General features: G+C 49.3%; 1 protein-coding gene across 5 annotated transcripts in view; it reads right to left on the bottom strand.

The window, feature by feature from the left end:
- Positions 1-12,403, bottom strand: part of Col27a1 (collagen type XXVII alpha 1 chain) — a 122,159-nt gene continuing 109,756 nt past the window's right edge. For 2 of the 5 annotated variants that reach the window (XM_031377624.1, XM_031377623.1), the window contains exons 50-61: positions 10,811-10,864; positions 10,316-10,378; positions 9,782-9,835; positions 9,615-9,650; positions 9,496-9,513; positions 9,078-9,113; positions 8,142-8,168; positions 7,175-7,240; positions 6,288-6,459; positions 5,283-5,392; positions 3,475-3,693; positions 1-1,838 (exon numbers count right to left, since the gene is read on the bottom strand). In XM_031377624.1, coding sequence (XP_031233484.1) covers positions 1,692-1,838; positions 3,475-3,693; positions 5,283-5,392; positions 6,288-6,459; positions 7,175-7,240; positions 8,142-8,168; positions 9,078-9,113; positions 9,496-9,513; positions 9,615-9,650; positions 9,782-9,835; positions 10,316-10,378; positions 10,811-10,864 — 1,002 coding nt within the window. In that variant the 3' untranslated portion in view covers positions 1-1,691. Of the gene's footprint in view, positions 1,839-3,474; positions 3,694-5,282; positions 5,393-6,287; positions 6,460-7,174; positions 7,241-8,141; positions 8,169-9,077; positions 9,114-9,495; positions 9,514-9,614; positions 9,651-9,781; positions 9,873-10,315; positions 10,379-10,810; positions 10,865-12,403 lie in introns of those variants that run through there. The other 3 variants (XM_031377625.1, XM_031377626.1, XR_004120844.1) reach the window with 3 other exon arrangements.

The following is a 12,403-nucleotide window of genomic DNA, read 5'->3' as shown; positions in this document are numbered from 1 at the left end:
TTTCCATTGCTCAGTTTTAAATATTTATTTAAAGTCCAGAAGGGAATGGGAGAAACAGAACCCACTGGGGTTTTGAACACATTGACATTTAAACAGAAACGAAAGAACAACAGCAAATGCACATCAAGTGACAAGGAGATGGAGCGAGACACAGGAGGGGGCGTGGGGAATAGCACTCAGATGGGGACCAGACGACAGAAAGCACATCTAGGCTTGGGGGATAGGCCGGGGCACACAGGCAGTATATGGGGAAGGGTGGGCAGGAGTGAGGTATTAAATAATTAAAATCGAATCCAATTCCCCCACAAGACACAACTTTAGAAACATACAAATATAGACTTTCACATCCATCTTTCGTCTAAAAAAATAATTCCATAATTAAAATAACTTCAAAATCCAATTGGGGTCCTGACTTGTTAGGTTGCATGGACAGACAGATGGGGTTCCCATAATTGTTCTTTCCTCCCCACCCAAATTGGGCATCTATGGGAAAGAACACTGGGTTTCTACACAGCTGTGCAATGTTGTAAAAGCAGTAAGGTTTGGCTGCAGTTGGAAGGTTGGGCTCCCGGGAGGGAAGACCTTGGGACGTCACCTGGCTTCAGGGATGGCTCTGTACCTAGTCCACCTTCAAGATCATCCTTAACCAAGGATCCTCCTCAAAGCCAAGGAGTCTTCTCCCAGGGCAGGTTTTCTAAAGGGAACCAAGCCCCTCCAGAAGCAAGGGGGACCACGTCAAAATGCCCCCTCAAAAGACGTACACTTCAAAGCCCAGAATTAGCAGAAATCTCTCTACTTCTGGTTTCTGGTAGGATTTTTTGTCTTTTTGTTTTTTCTTTTTCTTTTTTTTTCTTTTCTTTCTTTTCTTTTTTTTTTCTTTCGTCCCTTTTCAACGGATTACACGGGTGGGCGATGCTAGTAACATTTTTAACTCCACATTTGGAGGAGAGAAAGAGAAGTGGGCCAGGCCCCACTCAGAAAGTTTCTTTAAAGCCTGTGGCAACCAAAAATAGTAGCACCTTCAGAATCTTAAATAAGTTTCTTTTTCTCCTTAAAAAAAAAAAAATCACATACATTACAAGAGACAATTGTGAGCACCAGCAATTTCACAGTGGGAGGTAGCACACAGCACCCCAGTCTAGGGGCCAGCACCCCAGCCTGGGGGTCTGCCTCTCCACATCCCCAGCTTCTCTTGTTCTTCCTCACCTCTCCCAAGTGAAAAAATAGTAACACACCTTCTCTTTGTTTAAATAATATATATAGATAGATTTCTCTCTTTCCTTTTCCTCCTCTTTTTTCCATGTCTCCTTTCTAATATTGCACATCGAAAGCTCCCTAGCAGGGACCAACTGGCAACATGCCCCCTTCCCTTGAGGTGGCATCATTGGGGAGGGTGTCTTTGGGCAGTTGGGGAGCAGGGATGTCTACAGAGCTGGGCAACAGACCATGGGCTGGAGTGGGCTGCAAGCCCAGCTTGCTTCTGACTGGCTCTTTGGTTGGTTCTTGGGACTGAGCTGAGACAGGTGGTTCTCCAGGACAGCCTCAGACCTGCTACTCCTCAACTCCCGCTGAGCAGATAACAGCTAGGACCTTCACCAGGGCCCTAAGGCAAGGGCCTGTATCTCCTGGGACCAGCTATCCCCATCTCTTCCCTTTCCCCACAAGGCTTAGACAAGCCTAGAGGTCAGAGGTCAGAGGAAGCATGCAGGTCCAACTTCCAAACGGTACTGCTTCCCTGATGAGACAGGCGGGAGGTTGTCCACACTGACAATGGGCAGCTGCTGGGGGTCCTGGGTCCGGAAGATGAACAGTGTCTGATGCCAGCGGCCATCATGGACCTGTAAGGAGGCAGAAGACGACAGTGAATGTGATTCTTGACATTTACAAATGCATCTCCCATGTTTCACTTTCAGAAGCAACGGCTTGCAGGTGGCATATCTGGGTACACATCTGGCTTGGCTCCTTTCAGTTTTTAAAAAAATATTTTTGAATATTTTAGATTTTGATTTTTTAATTGTGTATGTAGTTTGTCTGAGTGTAGGTTCGTACATGTGAGTACAGGTACTCTTGAAGACCAGAAGATGAGATCAGATCCCCTGGAGCTGGAGTTCAAGCATTATGAGCTGTCCAACATGGGTGCTGAGAACTGAACTCAGGTTATGTGCCTCTGTCTGTCTGTCTGTCTGTCTGTCTGTCTGTCTGTCTGTCTATTTTATCTGTATGTCTGTCTTATCTATCTATCTATCTATCTATCTATCTATCTATCTATCTATCTATCTACCTATCTATATATCTTATCTGTCTGTCTTATCTACCTATCTATCTTATCTGTTTGTCTTATCTATCTGTCTATCTATCTATCCATCTAACTATCTGTCTATCTATCTGTCTGTCTATCTATCTATCTATCTATCTATCTATCTATCTATCTATCTATCTATCTATCTATTCATCTATCCATCCATCTATCTATCTATCCATCCATCCATCCATCCACCCGCCTGCCCGCCCGCCCGCCCGCCCGTCTGTCCATCCATCCATCCATCCATCCATCCATCTATCCATCTACCTATCTATCTATGTATCTACCTATGTATCTATCTATCTGTCTTTGAGACAGGATGCTATACAGTCCAGTCTTGCCTCCAACTCCTGTTGCTCCTGCTTCTACCTTCCCCATCCATCCTCCAATCAAGTACAGGGATCATAAGTGTAAACCATCACACTGACCTCAATTTTTGAAAATTTTTTGTCTTTTATTCTTGTAAGTAATATTGTTTAAAATTCACTGTGTTTAACTTTGGTGAACATTCCTAGTTATTTTCCATTCTACAGGAAGAATCTTCAGATCCAAGAACAGCTGGTCTTCTTGAATACATACTGGCTCCACATTTACACAGAGCTGTTTTTGAACATCTTTTTCTCGGTAGTTTCACATGCGGAGAAAGTTTTCCCACATCCTGAATGACACTGTGTATCCTTAGTTTACTTTAGGAAAGTAGTTTTACCTTTTATGACTGTCTCTCCTAACCCTTAAAGCCTATCATGTTTAAGACATTTGAAAAGGGGCAAAAATATTAAAGGAAAGAAAGTACTCCTATTGATGGAGCCATGAGAACCGACACTCTTTTGAAGAGGTCTTTGCAAATAACAATGTTTCCATTAACCTGAAGAAATTTTAACAGCACAGACTTTCCCTTAGAAGGCTCCAGAGAGGTTAATCCAGGGAGTGCTTGCCTGGGTTCACTCCCAGCAACACACATGTACACACATACATGCACATACATATGCACATGGGCATGCACACAGAAAATGCCTAGAGAAATGAGTAAAGTCAATGTTACTAAATAAATCATCCTAATAAGATTACATGATAAAAATTGTATACAATATGGTATAAATTATGACATACTCATAAACAAGTTTCTCCTACTGACCCCACATCAAGAGGAAATGTGGGGCTCCTACGGTTACCTTGCAGCCATCGATAGACACCTCTGGCCTGAACCGACCCCCAGCTTCGAAGACCTGTCCATTCCAGGCACGGAAGCGCACGGCTTGTCTGGCAGAGGAGCGTCCTGGTCCCTCTTGCCACACTGTCATGTTCAGGCAGTGGATTGTGATGTGCTGTGTCCCCTCAGAGCTGAGCAGGTGCAAGAAATTCATCTGGACTCGACTAACAGCAAACTCCGCCTGTGGGGAAGAAGCAGGTGGGAAGATGCAGATGGGGAAGAAGCAGGTGGGAAGGTGCAGATGGGGAAGAAGCAGGTGGGGAAGATGCAGGTGGGAAGATGCAGATGGGGAAGGTGCAGGTGGGAAGCAGCTTCTGTGGCCCTGAGATTCCCCCACTGTTCTAGGAGGGCACCAGGGTAAGCCCTTTCCCAACCAGCTTTCTTCAGTCATCTGCCCACTTGAAAGGCAGGAAAACTGAGTTCTGTGTGAGCTGGTCCTATAGCCTAGTGGCTATTTAAGCCCAGAACCAGAAGTCCAAGGATCTTGATGCAGTTTGCTCTGCTACCCAGAGTGGTGGACTAAGGGTTCAGCCAGGTCCAGAGAACAGCAAGGATTTTGCCCAAGCTGAGTGTGGAGGAAGTGCAAGGAGCCCTAGAACTTAGTCTATAAAGGACTCAAGAGTTATCAGAGATGTGCTGTGGGGTTGTGGGGAGGCAGGTCTTAATGGAAGGTGGTTAGTTCATTGAAGGTGTGCCCTTCAAGAGGATGTTAGGATCCAGCCCTTTCCAGTCTTTGGTTTTTGTTTGTTTGTTTGTTTGTTTCCCTTTCCTGATGCACAGGGATTAAATTGCTTTCCTCCAGTATAGTCCTCACCACAGACCCCAGGGCAAAAGAGCCAACCAATCAGTAGGAGACAAAAGAAACTTTTTTTCCTTCTGGTTGTCCTTCCACTATTTTGTTACAGTAGCACAAAGCTAACTAAAGTCATCTGCCATTGTTCCTGATGGAGGTGGCAATGCCCTGGGTAGCTGTCCTGCCAATCCAGAGTTACGTCTCTGCTTAACAGGCTTGCCATGTGGTTCAGAAACCTACAAGACACCAAGAAAGGGAGTCCACAAAGGTTACTGTGTCCTTACTGGGCTGTGAGCGCCAGCTGCAGGGTCACTGGCAATTCTGACCTCCCCCCACATGGCTCAGGGTCCGGCTAGGTCATGAAGCTAGCAGACTGGCTGAGCTGCTGGCTGAGGAGTGGGCGGAGCTTTGTCTCAGCCACGGAGAGACCCCTATGGAGTCGAGGGATACAATGGTCCAGGTCTTCCTACCTTTCCTGTGAGCCAGAGAAGCTTCGTCATGTGGCGCCCCACCCCACCCAAAAACCACATGGACAACATGTAGAAACAGACAGAAATGACCATGCCTCTCAGGGCTGCCAGCCTGCTTTATTGTTGAGTCACCTGGCCTCACCCCAAAATGCTTAGCCCAGAGACAGACATGGTGTTCAGGCACTGAACAGGAGTTAATGAACACACATGCAAGAGTGACTCGTGTTTCAGATAAACAGTCTTCTGAGCGTATGCCAACAGTTCACCATTCTCCGGAACTAACTACTCTGCTTTCAGCCTGAGCCAGACTATTCCAAGAGAAGCGGGGGTCTTCAGCACTGTGCAGTGTGAACAAGTTCGTTAATCGCACATAAAGTTCTGCATGTCCCCAAGTTCTGAGAGAGTAAGCTAAATCTTAAGAGGTGGGTTTTGAGAAGAACAAGCAAGGTGCAGGGTAGATATTGCAAAGGTGGGCAGAGCCTGTGACCGTGGGGGAGCCGATGGTACCTTGGAGGCGGTGATGGGCTTCAGGCATGTCTGCCCACCCTGCGTAAAGTTGCAGGAGACTTCAATGGTGTCAGAGGAGCAGCCGAGGTTGGGGTCCACCCAGTAGGTACCTGTAGCAGAGAAGGACAGAGCTGGGTACATCAGGAAGGAGCCTGGAGGGGGTTCCCTAGGACCTGTACTGGTGACTCAACAGGGCTGCAATGGAGTGGGAAGTTAAGGGCAGGACAGGCAGGCACAGAATATCTCAAGGCACAGACAGGAGAAGATGCCTTCGGGGTGAAGCTGATGTGTGGGAGAGTCTCATGCCCAGGCTGAGACTCTCAGCCTGTGCTACCACTGGGATTCATCTACTCTACAGAGTGGACAACTGGGTCCTCAGCTTCTCCAGATTCTTCAAGGCACTGGCTTCCTCCCAGGACCTGCCTAGAGAGCTAGAACGCAGGGCCACACTCAGGCCTCCTGACATCTGCACTTGTGCATAAATCTGGTTTCTCTGCAGGGGTTCCTGGATGCTAAGAGCTCAGCAACTGAGAAGGGGATGCCCCAACATCTATGTGCAGCTCTGTGCACAGCAGGGGGGGATCGGGTGACACTGTGGCTTGCCCCTACTCACAGATGAGAAATCAGGTGAGGCTAGAAGGTGAGAATCCCTGCTGAAGAGGATCCCTGGGGTTCTCCTAGCCCTTGTAAGGTGTTTTGGGTTTTTTTGGGGGGGGAGGTTGTTAAGTTCTTATCTTGTTCTCTCAATGGACCCAGCTTATGGCATCATGGGTTATCATCCTCTCTATAATATCCTCAAAGCTTGAACCATAGGCCTGGCAGACTGTGACGCTTAGAGGCTGTTTGCTGAGCCAACAAATGCCGCTGGGTATCTATTTGTATAAGGACAGAAACTTGGCTGAGATGTGCCAAGGACCCAGCACTCCATGGAGCTGAGCTCTTCTTGAAACTGTGCCGCCCCAACACAGGCAGAAAGCCCCTCCTCAGCCTCATAGACACCCTTACCATCCGACATCTTCTGCTCACAGTCCATGAGGTCCCGGCAGACCCGGGCTGGGTTCTCCTTGGTGCCCAAGGGCGTCTTAATGCTCTGGATGAGGTTGCTGAGGTAGTGTAAGGTTTTGAAGATCTCCCCTCCCTGGTCTAGTACCAGCTGGTCCGGATAGCTATACCCCTGCTATGGAGAAGCAGGGACATTGGCCCGTTAAGTGCTTGGGCCTTGCCCAAGGCCCCAGACACATCACTTTAAAATTCTCACTGTCTGGGGGATCTGGTGACTAGCCAGTTCATGACTAGCTTAGACTGGCTACCCAGCCTTATAACAGATAAGGAGATAATGTAGCAGGGACAAGGGCTGATTCCTTGCCTCTGGCCTATAAAACCCAGCAGTGTGGGTAGGAAGTCTGAACAAGGGGAGTGAGCTCCCCACCATGAGAAGGATGCAAGGAGGCAAAGTGGGCTGATACCGGCTGGAGTAAAGAACACACAAGACCCATCTCAGCCTGAAGCTGTGGAGCAGAGCTGACCACAGACCAGGTCTCAGAAGTACCCCGGGGCTCTCTTGCATCTGTGCAATGCCTGGGTGACCCTAGGAGCATTCTGTGAGCTATGGACCAGATGAGCATCTCTCCCTGACTCAGGCCAGCACACACTAGACTCAGAGGCTTCCAAGAAATGCAAGGACATTGTGTCTGCATCTAGTCTGGTTCTGGCAGTGTGGGCTGAAGTACCACTTTGGACTGTGGTTTCTATTTGAGCCTTAGTGATAATCTCCATCTGAGACTGTGAGACATCATTAAAAGAAGAACTCTGAGGCTTTTGGTGCCAGCCATGGGGACAGCATCAACCTCTTCCAGGACCAGAGGTCATGTGAGCAGAGATCCTGCCAGTACCTCTGATCTGACGGCTCCGTGAGCATCCATCCATGTCTGGAAAGCTGCCCCAAGGTCATCTTGCTGCTGTTCAAGAAAAGACAAGGCACCCAGATGGGTGGAGCACATGGCAAGGGGTCTGGAGCAGGGCTGTTGGGGAACTCGCAGCTCTGCATCTTCCTACTGAGGGGCCTGACTGAGGGTTCTCTGGTCTGGAAAATAACCCCTCAAATAAAGCATTCTCCCAGAACCACTAAAACCATTTCTAATAGTGTCTGGCATATGATGAGTGGTGGGCACATTTCAGCTATGGATTATACTGAGCATGAGCCCTCCTTTTCCATATCCTGGAAGGAAAAGGGGCTTTAACCTGGCTCTTCTTCCCCTGCCTGCCTTCCTGATGAAGAGACCAGGGAGGTGACAGGAACGTGCTTTGTAAGTACAGATAGCAAAAAGGGAGAGGGACATGGAGAGGCTGAGATGGAAAGAACTCAGACTCTGAGCGTCTAGTAGCCCAGGGCTTCTTTTCCATCCAGTCTTATTACCACATCCCAGGGATGCTGTCGGGGTCTGACCCAGTGCTCACTGGGGTAGGAACAACATGGGGCCTAGATAGATAGATTCCAGGCTCAGAAGGCTGAGCTCTGATGAGGCTGCTGTGCCCACCAGAAAGTAAAAGGGTCCAAATGCAAATGCATGCTGGACCCTCTGGACCCTGGGTCTGAGGAGGAGAGAGCCTATCATTAACCTATGTGTGTGGAGAGCAGAGACAGACCCTGGGGGCTGGAGCTAGAGCAGCCAACTGGTTCACAGTAGGGACATGGATGGGCCTCTTGCTCAGGCCTCCTCCTGGAGCACAAGGCCCACGGCTCCAGCTCAATGGACACCCTAGAGGCCCAGCCACTGTGGCCAGAGAAGGCTCGGCTGCATCTCCCTCGCCCACCCCACAGCCTCATCTCAGGGGGTCAAAAATAAGGGTGCAACTTACAAACTGGACAGGATGCCAAGGAGGGCCCTGGAAAAGAAGGTGGGGAGTCAGTATTTGATAAAGACTTGAGCTAGAGGCTTAGGTAGCTGGAGGCGCTATCCAGCAGGACAAAGCGTGCCATGCCACAAGCCTGTGGATGTACTGGGTAGCTACTACCTCTTCTGAGTTGGAACACTTCCTCTTGGAAGGAGGAGAGGGCTCCTAAGAGTCAAAAGGAGTCATCAAGGCCCTCCCCGGGGGGTGGGCTGGGGTAGGTGCTCTCCTGCCAGCCAAGCTTCATGCAAGCTGGAGAGAGAGAGCTCCAGTAATGCAGCTCTCAGGAGCCGTCATCCATGTCAGGGGGCTTCTCAAGGATGCAGCTGCCTTTGAGCCGCTATGCTCTGTTAAGTAACGCGGATAAGTGCACTGGCACAATAAGCTAGCCCGGGGTGGGAGCGCTTCTTTACTCTGTCAATTTCCTATCTAAGGTGGACAGATGCTGGTTCACATCTGCCCAGGAAAGTCACACCACAGGTCCCCACGGGGCCTGCTTTATGTTCCCTACAAGTATGTAGGCCACAGGAAGCATACAAGGGCCATGTGGCTTTGGGTCAGAGAATATTCTGCCATTAAAAACCTTGGTCTAGGGGCTGGAGAGATGGCTCAGAAGTTAAGACCCCTTGGGCTTGCCAGGAACCTGGATTTGGTCCTCAGCCTTCATATGGTGGCTCATGATCACCTATAAGTCCATTTTCAGGTGGTCTAACTACCTCTTCTGACCTCCACAAGTACCAGGCATGCTTTCAGTACACTTGTATGCATGTAGGCTAAACAGTTACACACATGAAATAATAATTAAAAAAACCTTTAAAAACAAACCAAGACAACCTTGGTCTCATTCAGAGGAACCTGCCTCCCTCCCTAGGAATCCAAAACACCCAGCATGCAGCTACCTACCGGTGGACCTGGCTGGCCCCTCGGACCAGGAGGACCCTGTGAAAGAAGTAGGAGACAGTCAGCCCTGGACAGTTCCTTACCCAGAGATGATGTTCCCCTGGGAAAGAAGGATACAAAGGGGAAGGATATCTATCATTCAGAGAGAGAAGAAGAGAGGGAGAGAGGGAGAGAGAGAAGAAGAGAGGGAGAGAGGGGGAGGGAGAGAGGGAGAGAGAGAAAGGGAGAGAGGGAGAGAGAAAGAGAGAGAGGGAGAGAGAGGGAGAGAGGGAGAGAGAGAGGGAGAGAGGGAGAGAGGGAGAGAGGGAGAGAGGGAGAGGGGAAGAGAAGAAGAGAGAGGAGAAGAGAGGGAGAGAGACAGGGAGAGAGGTCACTGTGGAAAGGAGAACCTGAGAGCCCCCCTCACACCCACTCTACTTACCCTTGGGCCTTGCAGTCCCTGGAGATAGAATGGAGGAGAGAGACAGTTAGGAGACATGCTCTAAGCAGCAGATCTCCCTCCATTGCCCCATAGTGCTGCCTGCCAGGCTGTCCACTCACCCAGTCCCCTCTGCTTCCTCTGTCACCTTTGGGACCCTGAAACAAACCATAGCATTGGGTTAGGGCTCAGAGGAAAGCCCTGTTTCCCATATGGGGACACTGAGGCTCAGACTAACTCTGAGTCACAAAATATAGGAGACCCTTGCAGCCTTCCCCTTGGCACATACCGGGAGTCCAGAAGGTCCCAGCATTCCAGGGGGCCCAATGATGCCTTCCTTTCCCTAAAGGAGAGAGAGGCTATGAGTCCTCGATCTGGGCCTGGGGAACAGAGTGACAGAGGAGGGTGGCAGCTGAGTGTCCCATGGGAATGAAAAGGATACCCCTTCAAGCAGGGCTGGGCCATGCATCTTCTGGGCCCTTCTGTGTGCTGGGCTGGGGTCAGGTCATGCATCCCCTGAGCCTTCTGCATGCTTGGTTGGGTGGGGCCAGGCCATGCATCTTCTAGGCCTCTTTGCATGCTGGGGTGGGGCTAGGCCATATGTCTCCTGAGCCTTCCTGCATGCTGGAGTGGGCTGCAAGAGTGGGGCAGGGAAGGACTGGGGTAGTGGCAGGGGGAGTGAGCAAGGGCGTGAAGCTGCCACAACTGCATATAGTGGAGGCTCTAAGAGCAAAGGAGCAGAAAGACGTGTGTGTTCAACCTGCTGATGCCAGCCTTGGACAGGGGGTGACTACCAAGCCAGGACAGGAGGGGGGAGACTTACCATCAAGCCAGGAGGCCCCCGAGGGCCTTGAATGCCTTTGAAGCCAATGTCTCCAGGGGGTCCCTGTGAGAAGCAGAAAAGAGTTGTGCCTGGGGCAGCTACTGGGGAGTACCTAGCAGCCTCCATGCCCCAAGTTCTAGCTGGCCTGTGCCCTCTTAATTATATGAGATGCCCTGGGAAGAATAGTAAAGACTCCTGATTCTTAGGTAGGTACAAGCTATGTGCCATCAGAGTGTTATGTCATGTATACCTCTGGTCTTAATGTTTACAACACTCTTCTTTGCCTATTGGTTCCCCCCACCGCACCCCCATTTTACAGACTGGGAAAGCAAGGCTTATACTGAGTCATGTGCCTAAGGCACTGAGCTAGTAGGCTGAACACACTTGCAGCTGGCTTCTGGCCCACACTGGGAAGAGGGCTAAGTGAAGACTCAATGGAGTGAATCCACAAATGGATGAGCCATCGGTGATCGACAGAGGGACAGGACTTAGTACCTTGGGTCCAAAGAGGCCAGCCACTCCTGGGAAGCCCATCTCGCCAGAGTCACCCTGTGAGGAGAGCAAGACAAGATGGTGTGGGCAGAGCCAGGACAGGCTGCTGCCTATGCCAGGTGCCAGTTAATCCAGCAGTGGAGTGGACAGGCATCATGTCATGTCCCCAGCTCAGAGTCACACAGCAGTGCTCTGTAGTCAGGAGCTCCTGTCCCAGACCCTTATGGAAGAAGACAAACAGACCCACAGATGCTCCTGCCCACCCAAACAGCTCTATAAAGCACAGTCTCCTGACAGAAACCCTCCAATGATGGCTGCTTGGAAAATAATTTCACACAACAAAGCTTCCCTCCTTCCTTTTGGCTATGAATGCCTTTCTTGATTATTTTTTCTTGCCTTATTGCAGTGTCTGGATGCCTAGTACCATACTGATGGAAGTGGTGGCTTGCTTCTGCTCTTTCAGAGAAAGCACCCAGCCCATCACAGCTATGCATATTAACTGTGGGATTCGTTCTCATACGAGACAGATCAAGTGGAGGAAGTTCCCTTGCACACCTACTGTGGCAAGTCTCCCCTTCTCTCCCTGAGCAGAAATGAAGCTATAATCTTGTCACATGTGTTTCCCACACCTACAGTGACAGTCAGATGGCTTTTCTTTTCCAGCCTGGCAAATTTGTCCAGTCTGAATTATACTGACCTATTTTCCAATCCTCGCCTTCCTGTGGCCAGCTGCATGTGGCCTTGAATGCATTACCCTTTTTTTATGCAGTCTTACTTCCATTTTGATAACGCTTTATTGAAATTTGATTCCCAAGCTACACTGGTCCATTATGGTTTGTTTGTTTTTCTTAAATGTCTTTGACTGACTTTAATGTCAGAGTCATAATGTCTTTGTGGACAGACTGGGAGTCTCTTTCTTTGGTTTCTGGAAGTTAGCGTAGAGTTGGTACTATTGCCTCTTTACGTGCTCAGCAGACTCACCACAGGAGCCCTCTGGGCCAAGAGTACTTTTTGTGAAAAACTTTATTAAACTGTAGGCTTGGGCTGGCGAGATGGCTCAGTGGGTAAGAGCACTGACTGCTCTTCGGAAGGCTCTAAGTTCAAATCCCAGCAACCACATTGTGGCTCACAACCACCCGTAATGAGATCTGACGCCTCCTTCTGGTGCGTCTGAAGTCAGCTACAGTGTACTTATGTATAATAATAAATCTTTGGGCCAGGGCAAGCAGGAACTGAGTGATTGACTCTGGCCAGAGTGAGCAGGGTTAACCAGAGAGAGCAGAGATCCTAAAAATTCAATTCCCAACAACCACATGAAGGCTCACAACCATCTGTACAGGTACAACGTACTCACATAAATAAATAAATAAACAAACAAACAAACAAACAAACAAACAAACAAATAAATCTTTTTAAAAAGCTGTAGGCTTACACTCTTTCAGGATACAAGGTGGGCAGGATGGGGCCTGTTTCTTTTCAAGGGAGCTCTGGTGGCTTTGCCTTTGAATGGCTTTGCCCATTTTATGCAGGCTGTTTAGTTTCTGGGCTTGTACTCCTTTGCCGTAATTTTGTTATCTCTGATATCTCTAGTGACAG

This window comes from Mastomys coucha, unplaced genomic scaffold (genome assembly GCF_008632895.1).
Source record: "Mastomys coucha isolate ucsf_1 unplaced genomic scaffold, UCSF_Mcou_1 pScaffold18, whole genome shotgun sequence".
Taxonomy (NCBI): Eukaryota; Metazoa; Chordata; class Mammalia; order Rodentia; family Muridae; genus Mastomys; species Mastomys coucha.
Note: the sequence above shows the minus strand (reverse complement) of the source record. Positions and strands in the feature narration are given on the sequence as shown.